Source organism: Oryx dammah, unplaced genomic scaffold (genome assembly GCF_014754425.2).
Source record: "Oryx dammah isolate SB20612 unplaced genomic scaffold, SCBI_Odam_1.1 HiC_scaffold_21, whole genome shotgun sequence".
Taxonomy (NCBI): domain Eukaryota; kingdom Metazoa; phylum Chordata; class Mammalia; order Artiodactyla; family Bovidae; genus Oryx; species Oryx dammah.
In genome coordinates, this window is record NW_024070205.1 from 22,904,174 (window position 1) to 22,915,458 (window position 11,285).

An 11,285-nucleotide genomic window follows, 5' to 3' on the forward strand; every position below is an offset into this window, starting at 1 on the left:
TAATATTTTACTCTGCCTCCTTTCTTGCTTCATTTCTCCCTATCCTCCCTTCTGCTTCCCTAGGACTGCATTTGCCAATAAAATATCAATCTATGAGGTTTTGCCTCCGGCTCTGTATTTTTAGGAAACATGGGTGAAGAAAATTATCACTGCAGTTGACCTTAGAGTGATTCTGTTTGAAGCCTTTCATTTTATTGAAGAGGAAACTGAAACTTGATGGGGCAGAAATAAAGTAAATTACTCAAACCACTTTTCTCCAGGCTTTAGGTTCAGTGTTCTTTAAGTATCATACACACACACATACACACATACACAAATACACATTTATATGCATATATACACATACATGCTTGTATTTATAATCATATACATATATATATATATATATACACACATATAAATCACTTATATATATATATGGGCTTCCTAGGTGGTGCTAATGGTAAAGAACTCATCTGGCCATGCAGGAGACATAAGAGACACTGGTTCAGTCCCTCATTCAGGAAGACCCCCCTGGAGAAGGGTATGGCAACCCACTCCAGTTTTCTTGCCTGGAGAAGCCCTGTGGACAGAGGAGCCTGGCGGGCTACAGTACATAGGGTCACAAAGAGTCAGACACAACTGAAGCAACTTAACGTGCACGTGCACACACACACACACACACACATATATAAAATCTTATTTATGTGCCTTTTCTCCCATTGTCAGAAATAGCAGACAAGATCTACAATCTCTTCAATGGCTATACCAGTGGGAAGGAGCAGCAGACGGCCTACAACACGCTTCTGGATCTGGGCTCCCCCACTCTCCATCGAGTCCTCTACCACTATAACCAGCACTATGAGAGTTTTGGAGAATTCACCTGGCGGTGTGAGGATGAATTGGGCCCCAGGTAATCAATAAACTTCATCGTCTCTTTTATAGACCTCAGCTCTTGGAGTCTTTGTGCCTCTTCCACTATAATACTGCCTTCATGAATTTGCAGATATCCTGGATGAGCTTAGGTGCCTGGAGAAGTAGGTCCTGTGCTTTTAGGCAGCTCAGTTCATACAGATTCGTTATGGATAAGCTATATTAAGGAGTCAAGTCATGAATGCATTTCCTGAACTCTGAAAAAAACCTTTGCCCTTGAGCTGTTTTACCCCTTATCATGCTGATGCAGCATTCCAAAGGCTAAACTGTAGGAGCCAAAAGCTTAGTCTTTTGAAAGAAAATTAGAAATTTTATTGAAGGGGTTATCAAAAAAAATATTGTATATGAACTTTGCATGTATTATATGCATATACAGATTTATTTTTTTAATTAATTGATCAGTTAATTGTTATTTTTGGCTGCCCTGGATCTTCGTTGCTTTGAGAGGGCTTTCTCACGTTGCAGAGAGCAGGGACTATTCTTTCTGTGTGCGAGCTTCTCATCGCGGTGGCTTCTTTTGTGGCGGAGGACCGCTCTAGGCGCATGCGCTTCAGTAGTTGCGGAACAAGGACTTAGATGCCCCGTGACACGTGGGATCTTCCTGGACCAGGGATCCAGCCGGTGCCCCCTGCATTGGCAGGCGGATTCTTAACCACTGGACCACCAGGGTAGTCCATACAGATATATTTTGAGCTAAATTCTGTGTTCTCTTGAAAGGCAGAGTAGGGATAGCCAGTGACCCACCTTGGCATCTAACTTGGCCAAAGTTAGGATAATGTAGTGTTTGTCAACTTACCATGGCCCCAAGGCTACAACTTCCTCAATGCCTCTGCTTTTAGGTTACATAACTCAGAGATAGGTTATATATACCAAATCAGATTGATTATATTCTTTGCAGCCAGAGATGGAGAAGCTCTATACAGTCAGCAAAACAAGACCTGGAGATGACTGTAGCTCAGATCATCAGCTCCTTATTGCAAAATTCAGGCATAAATTGAAAAAAATAGAGAAAACCACTAGGCCATTCAGGCATGACCTAAGTCAGATCCTTTGTGATTTTACAGTAGAGGTGACACATAGATTCAAGGGATTAGATCTGGTAGACAGAGTGCCTGAAGAACTATGGATGGAGGTTCACAACATTGTATAGGAGGCGGTGACCAAACCCATCTCAAAGAAAAAGAAATGCAAGGCAAAGTGATGTCTGAGGAGGCCTTACAGATAGCTGAGAAAAGAAGAGAAGGGAAAGGAGAAAGGGAAAGATATACTCACTGAATGCAGAGTTCCAGAGAATAGCAAGTGGAGATAAGAAAGCCTTCTTATGTGAACAGTGCAAAGAAATGGAGGAATAAAATAGAAAGGGAAAATCTAGAGATCTCTTCAAGAAAATTGGAAATACCAAAGGAACTTTTCATACAGGATGGGCACAATATAGGATAGAAACAGAAAGGACCTAACAGAAGCAAAAGAGATTAAGAAGAGCTGGCAAGAATACACAGAAGAACTATTAAAAAAAAAAAGGTCTTGGATAACCAAGATAGTGTGGTCACTCACCTAGAGCCCAACATCCTGGAGTGTGAAGTCAAGTGGGCCTTAGGAAGCATTACTATGAACAAAGCTAGTGGAGGTGATGGAATCCCAGCTAAGTTATTTAAAATGCTGAAAGGTAATACTATTAAAGTGCTGCACTCAGTATGTCAGCAAATTTGGAGGCTCAACAGTGGCCACAGGACTGGTAAAGTTCAGTTTTCATTCCAATCCCAAAGAAAGGCAATGCCAGAGAATGTTCAAACTACTGCACAATCGTACTCATCTCACATGCTAGGAAGGTAATTCTCAAAATTCTCCAAGTGAGGCTTCAATAGCACGTGAACTCAGAACTTCCAGATGTACAAGCTGGATTTTAAAAAGCAGGGGAACCAGAGATCAAATTGCCAACATCTGTTGGATCATAGAAAACACAAAGGAATTCCAGGAAAGCATCTTTACTTCTGCTTCATTGACTATGCTAAAGCCTTTGACTGTGTGGATCACAACAAACTGGAAAATTCTTAAAGAAATGTGAATGCCAGAGCACCTTACTTGTCTCCTGTGAAACCTTTACACAGAAGCAACTGTTAGAACCGGACTTGGAACAACGAACTGGTTCCTAATTGGGAAAGCTTACATCAAGGCTGTATATTGTCACCTTGCTTATTTAACTTCTATGCAGAGTACATCATGTGAAATGCCAAGCTGAATGACTTATAAGCTGGAACCAAGATTTCTGGAAGAAATATCAACAACCTTAGATATATAGATGGTACCACTCTAATAGCAAAAAGCAAAGAGGATCTAAAGAGCCTCTTGATGAGGATGAAAGAGGAGAGTGAAAAGCCAGCTTAAAACTCAACATTCAAAAAACTAAGATCATGACATCCAGTCCCATCATTTCATGCAAATGGATGGAGATTGTGGAAACAGTGACAAATTTTATTTTCTTGGGCTCCAAAATCACTGTGGATGATGACTGCAGCCACTAAATTAAAAGATGCCTGCTCCTTGAAAGGAAAGCTATGACAAACCTAGATGGCATATTGAAAAGCAGAGATACCACTTGGCTAGCAAAGGTCCATATAGTCAAAGCTATGGTTTTTCCAGTAGTCATGTATGTATGTGAGAGTTGGACCATAGTCATGTATGGATGTGAGAGTTAAACTGTGATGAAGACTGAGTGCTGAAGAATTAATGCTTCTGAACTGTGGTGCTGGAGAAGATTCTTGAGAGACCCTTGGACAGCAAGGAGATCAGACCAGTCAATCCTAAAGGAAATCAACCCTGGATATTTATTGAAGGGCTGATGCTGAAGCTCCAATATTTTGGCTACCTGATGCCGACTTATTGGAAAAGACCTTGATGCTGGGATTGAGGTCAGGAGAAGAGGGTGACAGAGGATGAGATGGTTGGATGGCATCACTAACTCAATGGACATTAATTTGAGCAAACTCTGGGAAATAGTGATGGACAGGGAAGCCTGGCATGCTGCAGTCCATGGGGTCGCAAAGAGTTAGACAGAATTTAGCGATTGAACAAAAACAACAACACAGATAAAGTTCTTGGAAAGAGAGGAATGGGAGGAATGTGTAGAGAATCCCCTTTCATCCGTTCCATTCATCATGGCTGTGTACTGCTGCTCTGAGAAGAGAAGATTTCCCTGGCAATAGTGGAATTTTCAGATAGACACACAAAGAGGCTTTTCGTGTAGAGTGTTGGTACTTATATGTTCCCAAACTATGTGGGAGTTCATAAACAAACAAAAATAAGGCAAGGAGGGAAAGAAGGAGGGGAGAGAGGAAGGAAGAAAAAGAAAAAGAGGAGAAAATAAATGAAGAAAATCAACATAGTAGTATCCTCTGGCACTCAGAATTCTTGCTCCTCTGCCAAAGAGATGAACAAAGATATCACCCAGAGGTCATCCCAACCATCTGACCTCTCATCAGATGGAAGGGTGACTCGGCCTCAGGGTGCCGCTTGTGACCTGAAATTGTAAACTCTCTTAGGAGACCCTCATGTAGGACATCTGTCCTCCACCACATATTCTCTTACTTTTGAAGAAAGGAGAGAATTTAGGATTATCTTCCTAAAATAAAATGATTTTATGTGTAAGATCAGGAAGAATCTTTTGGCATTCCATAAATTATTTCCTGAAATTTATGAAAGTTGATAGTCCTTGGGCAAACAGATGTCATGGCTATGGATGGGAGGCAGAGAGAACTATATAAGGGCCTTTTAACTTGTTTTGTCTCAGTTTTGGTAAAAAGCAAACCCTGGGTTAGAAAGCAGATACATATTAAGAAATATCTGCCTTGTTCCATACCTTACCCTTACTCCTGCCCTCATTATTACTCATAATGAGTATCATCCCTTCTCTCCAGCTCTGTCCCCTTTCCCTCTGTGCTCGCTGCTTTCCTGCTCCCTGCTTCCTTCCCTCTGACATTTATGGAGTGTGCATATATGCAGTTCTTTGTCAGGAAACGTAAATGTCACAATTTGAATAGCACTAACCCTGCATGCATCATCTCCATGGAAGGCAGGATGGATCGCTTTTAAAACTTCTCTCTTGTAACTCAAGAGTCAGAAGGAAAATTGGTTAATGAAAGTGAGCAGGGGAAAAAAACGTGGATCTCACTGTAAAGTAAGGCCTGCTGCTGACTTGACACTCTTCTCAAAACTCTCTTCCCAGAAGATTCTCTCATGTGTAATATTGGGTTTTCAAGGCTATATATTAGGGGGAAATTGTAGTTTCATTATTTCATGGAAAATAAAGCTTTATTTTTCAGTGTCATGGATCCGAGGGAGAACCACAAGAAACAAGTCTCTTGCCTTGAGATGCATCAACTCACTTTGGAGTTAGCTGTGAGAATGAATAGAAAAGGGTTGGTGGGTACATGCATCCTGCAAGCAAGGAGAAAGGATTGGTTCAGTTCAATCCAGTTGCATCCAAATTCATGGAGGCCTCCAGATTGAGTTGAGAGTTGAACTATGTTGAGGACAGCATTGGTTGCCTCACTCTTAAGAAAGAAGAAAGCTGCAGGCTCTGAGATAGTCAAGGGGAGACCCAAATTAAATATTTTCTGTTTTTAAGTGAGCGCTAATAATTGCCACAAAACTCCATGGGCTAATTGAATCCATTTGTTTGAGAGGATGGCTAGGATGTGTTCCTTTATCCATCTTTTCAAGATGATGCAGATGCAGAGGCTGCCCTTCGCTCTTCCTTCCCTCGCCCTTCATCCACCTCCCAAGAATGTGTCAGCAGCTAATGACATGCAGCAGGACAGATTAAGAGGAAGGCCACCAAAGACCCTGTTGCTGACGGCTTTTGGAAAGGCTGCTTAGCCAAACGGCAGAGGCTGGTGGGCAGAGGAGAGACAATCTGAATAAGATGTGACTTAGTGGGCAGAGTGTTTGTTTGATTTTCTCTGACCCACCATTGAAGTGGGAGAAAACGCAACTGGCCCCCGATGACCTCACATTCCAATGGCCCCTTGACTTTGCTGCTGCAGCTCAATACCTTGCCTCCAACATCATCCCCCGCCATCCCTCACTTGCCCTCCTAGGAATGCGGTGAGCTCACCCCTGTGGTGCTCGGAGCCAGGACGGAAGAAGAGGCTTGAAATGAACGTGCTTCTTGTTCTTGAGAGCTCATTTGTGTAAACTTCCAGTTTCTGGAAAGAGTTGTGGACTGAATTAGAAAAGAGATGATTCCTCTCATGTAAATACCGCAAGGGGTCCTGCTCCCTGAGCTTTCCAGACAGATTTCACAGCTTTGAATGGGCTTGTTGGAATAAGAGACTATTCCTTCGTGGGTCTCTGGTCACCTGTGGTTTTTGGAAGAAGGGAAAGAACAGAGCTAAATGAGGGGGACCCCATTCCTTCACTCATTCCCAAGTGTTCAGAGTCAAAGCCACTGTGGGCTGAAGACTGGTAATCAGGGGGTCCTGTCTCTAACATCAGAAGTGGAGGCCAGGGAGAAGCTATATACCGATTAGCAAGATCGTGGTGACAGCCAGCTTCCCCAGGCTACATGCAGGGTCCCACACCCTGTTTTTAGCCCTGTGGGATCACTCCTTTCTAGTGTGTGTGGACTTGGGAAGACCTTGCCCTCCTCTGGCTGGTTCTCTGGTTCTGGTTTTCTTGGGGGTCTGCAACAGCTCAGGTGCTATCTTGTGCCCTCTGTTTCTTCCTGGTCTTTGGATGGGGGCCTCCTGACTTTGGAGGGGGATTACAAAACAGAGCAGGAGCTCACCTGGGGATTAATTAGGTGATGTGTGCTACTGAGAGTCTGCATTTTCCCAAAGAATGGCCCTGTGTCAGTATGCACTGAGGACTTTATTGTTGGCGCCCTTATCACACTATAATTACCTTCAGACAGGCATAATTAGTTACACTTGATATCCCCCGAGTGCAATATATTGGCTGCTTCTACTCAGTTCAGAAATAGCCTTGAAAAGGGAAATATCCAGTCAAACATATTATGTTTGTCATTTAATGATGATAAATTACTGGCTTTAAAGTAAATTGATCTGACTTGTCTTTTGAAACTGACAACTCTATGATTTTAAGAGGGCATAAATTTCTAAAGTATTAGTCATTTTTTTCTTATTTGTCCTCATTGCGTTTTGTTTCTTTGTTTCATCTCCGTGCCCTACTTTGCTCACCCAGCCTTATTAATTAATTATTTCACTCATTCATGTTTTCCTTAATCTTGTTTTTTTATTGGAGGATAACTGTTTTACAATATCGTGTTGGCGTCTGCCATACATCAACATGAGTCAGCCACATATGCCCCCTCCCTCCTGAACCCCGCCTCCTATTTCCCACCCCATCCCACCCCTCTAGGGCATCATTTCACAGAGTGCTGGGTTGAGTTCCCTGTGTCACACAGCCAATTCCCAGTTGCTGTCTATTTTCCATATGGCAATGTATATGTTTCCATGCCACTCTCTCATTCGCTCCACCCTCTCCTTCTACCCCAACTCCCATGTCCATAAATGTGTTTTCTAGGTCTGTGTCTCCATTGCTGCCTTGCAGATAGGTTCATCAGTATCATCTTTCTAGATTCCATTAGTAAGCATGCATTGATATACAATATTTGTCTTTCTTTTTCTAACTTGCTTCTCTCTGTATCATAGAGTTTAGGTTCATCCACCTCATTAGGACCGACTGGAATGCATTCTTTTTTTATAGCCGAGTAATATTCCTTTGTGTATAAGTACCACAATTTCTGTATCCATTCATCTGTTGATGGACATTTAAGTTGTGTCTATGTCCTAGCTATCATAAAAGGTGCTGCTGCGAACATTCACTCATTCTTGACGAGCATTTATGGAAGTTCCCCCCACCCGCCCGCCCCCGTTTCTAAGCGCTAAACATGGCACAGTAAGCAAAACAGCCTGGGCTCTGCCTGTTGAAGCTTACAGTCTCACACTATTTGTCCTTCCTGCCTTCTCGCCTTTCTAACTTAAGCATCCTCTGTGCTTGCTCCATAGGAAAGCTGGCCTCATCCTTTCTCAGCTTGGAGATCTCAGCGGTTGGTGCAATGGACTCCTCCAGGAACCCAAGATAGGCTTGAGACGCAGCTCCCTCAAGTACCTGGGCTGCCGCTACAGCGAGATCAAGCCCTATGGACTTGACTGGTCAGAGCTCAGCCGGGACCTTAGGAAGACCTGCGAGGAGCAGACCCTGAGTATCCCCTACAATGATTACGGGGACAGCAAAGACATCTAGTGCCATGATGCCAGAGAGTGGCTGCCGAAAGGAAGCAGGAGAGAGGAGGGGAATGTCTGGGTTGGCGTGCGGATTTTTAATATTTTTTAATGGAACTTTCAAACCTCCACAAACAACAGCTAAACTGGGGAGAAGGTGACCCTTGATCCCTGCGGAACTTCTTTGGTATCATATTCTCCATCTGCGTGGTCAGTAAGCCTGCTAGCCAGGGCTTCAAAAATTTCTCTTTAGGGGGTTACTTTGGGGCTTGTTTTGCAGTTAGTTTGTTTTGTTCATTTTTTGTCCAAGAGGTTCATCAGAATGCTCGAGTTCTGCCATGCTTCTCTTGAAAAGGCCACTTGGTTGGTGCAGCTGTGCTGAGTTCCTAAGTCCCATGCAACTAGGGACAGAGAAGAGGCCAGAAAGTTGTTAGAACAGCCTCAGGCCCTACTCTCATGTGTCCTCTGGAAGCTCTCATGCTGGGAACCTAAGCTCTGCTCACAGAGAACGACAAGAAAGCTGGGAAGGTGGCTGATCTGTGGGTCTTGTGATTTTCTCCCCAGGCCTTCCAATTGCTCTCTTCACACCTCAGAGGTGAGCTCAGCCTCCACTATGGGCTCCCATGGGCCTCCTGGATTTTTGAGTCCTCTCTTATTTTAAGGAGATCAAACCAGTCAATCCTAAAGGAAATCAATCCTGAATATTCATTGGAAGGACTGATGCTGAAGCTGAAGCTCCAATACTTTGGCCACCTGATGCAAAGAGCCAGCTCATGGGAAAAGACCCTGGTGGTAGGAAAGATTGAAGGCAGGAGGAGAGGGAGACAACAGAGGATGAGATGGTTGGATGGCATCACCGACTCAATGGACATGAGTTTGAGCAGACTCCAGGAGATGGTAAAGGACAGGGAAGCCTGGTGTGCTGCAGTCCATGGGGTCGCAAGGAGTCAGGTACGACTGAGCTGAATAATACTGAACAATAACAACCTTTTAAGACAGAACTGGAATTAAATCTCCTTCCAGAAGAACTCTGCCCTCTCCTCCTCAAAACAATATGATCTTTAAGAGGCAACATAATGTGCCTGTGGAGCAGTCTACCTGGGAGTCTAGTTAACAGTCCACATTCTGGAAAAAAAAAAAGTATAGTTCTTCTTTTAAAAATTCCAGGACCTCCAGGGTGAACTTCTCCAGACCAGCAGTACACATCATACACCTGGAATCTGTGGTGTCCACAGCCTTTATCCTGCACAGATCAGTCCTGGCTGATGCTTGCTTTGGTCAGGTGGGCTCAAGACCTCCATGGCAGTGTTGTAATGAACTGAAGTTATTACCCCTCAAAAAACCCTTTCATCCACTCCCCCATACCCCCTTTGCCAGATTTCCTTAATTATGTTGCTAGTTTTGCCAGTCATTTCTCTGGATGAGAAGTCCACCATTTTCACCCCCCTCTAGTTGCAGAAGCATGAGCAGTGCCTGTGTAGGTGAGCTCCCCTGACTGCAGGTAAAGATCGGGTCATTGTTTCTGCCCGGTTCCCTGAGCATTAGCACTGGCATGAATGGGTGCCCAACCAGAGGGAAACATAGGCCCTCAGAAAGTGCTCTGCAGGGTCCTGTGGGCCAGCAACGGCCTTAACTGTCCCCCCCAGCACACCTTAGAGGCCTGAACACACACTTTCAGCCACCCTGCCTTTGACCAGAACTCTGCACTTAGAAACACAGGGGAATGGTCAGGAAGGAGACAAGAATCCTTAAGCCCATTGTTGAACCCTACTGATGTTTTTCTAAATGGTTAGAATGACATGCATGCTAAGTTGCTTCAGTCGTGTCTGACTGTTTGTGATCCCATGGACTGTAGCCTGCCAGCCTCCTCTGTCCATGGGATTTCCAGGCAAGAATACTGGAGTGGGTTGTGATGCCCTCCTCCAAGGGATCGTCCCGACCCAGGGATGGAATTGGTGTCTCTTATGTCTCCTGCATTGGCAGGTGGGTCTAGAACCACCTGGAAAGCCCGGTTAGAATGACAGAGCTCGTTTATTGAGTGCTTACTGTGTGCCAGACACCGCTCTAAGCACTTTACTGACAACAGATTCTCACAGCTACTCTTTCTTACCTGCCTGAGGTACCATATGAATTCAGGCTCTGGACTCCAGAGCACAGGATTGTAAGCCCTCACCCTCCTCAGCTCTGCCTTCAGTATTGCCCGGGCCCCACGCTCCTTGGCCCCTGCTTCCTTGGCACAGACGTGCCCACAGTGTGGTGCGGTGGGAGGGGACACGGCGCCCTCACCCTGCAGCTGGGTGCCCTTTGGGACCTCAGGGTGGGTCACAAGTCTTCCTCGCTGGTGCCTGGGAGCAAGCCTGTGACCTCACGCCCCTCTCTTTCCACAGAAAGATGGAAAGGTTTTATATCAAGCTCTGGAATGCACCTCCAGAGCAAGGGTTGGCAGAAAACCCTGAGACACCCCTCAAGTGAAATGCCTCAAGGGTCAGTGTCTCACCTTGACCAGACAGGAAGGGGTACAGGCAGCAGAGGGGGGACCCCAGCCACTGGGGTGGGGCCTGGGAAGGCCTGGGTTTGCCCCTGCTGCCGTGTCTTGGCCCTTTATTCAAGTCTGTGCAGAAAACACAGGGGTTCCACACAGCCAACAAGAGGCCGTCCGGGCTGCTGCTATCTTGGGCCGGGGCAGGGCCAGGCAGTGGCGTCAGGACCACCATTCCTTGTTCCTGCCCCTGCTTGTGTGTCACTGAAATGAAGCAGGCTCACACTCCCCTCCGTCTTCCCGTCTCCCCGACAAGGTCCCTCCTTATCCTTTCTGCTTCTCCTGCCTATGGCCCTCCTCACCCCCTTCCTCTGCCTCTGCCAGCCTCTTCCTCCTTCAGTGTCGCCTGTGCCCTGCACACACACACACACACACACACACACACACACACGGCACAGTATATATATCTACACAACACACATGCACACACTACACACAGTATATACACACACTGCACACACATGTACACACTCCACATGGTACACGCACACTGCACACTCAACAGAGCATTTACACACACACACACACACTACATACACATTGTACACACTCTACACGGTGCACACACACTGCACACACTCTCAACAGAG

General features: G+C 45.3%; 1 protein-coding gene across 1 annotated transcript in view; it reads left to right on the forward strand.

The window, feature by feature from the left end:
- ASTN1 (astrotactin 1) overlaps nt 1–11,285 on the forward strand; it is a 359,002-nt gene that overhangs the window by 346,336 nt on the left and 1,381 nt on the right. Inside the window, exons 22-23 of the mRNA XM_040263917.1 lie at nt 709–892; nt 7,941–11,285. The exon at nt 7,941–11,285 is cut by the window's right edge and continues 1,381 nt beyond it. Of these exons, the coding sequence (XP_040119851.1) occupies nt 709–892; nt 7,941–8,178 (422 nt within the window). The 3' untranslated portion in view covers nt 8,179–11,285. The remainder of the gene's footprint in view (nt 1–708; nt 893–7,940) is intronic.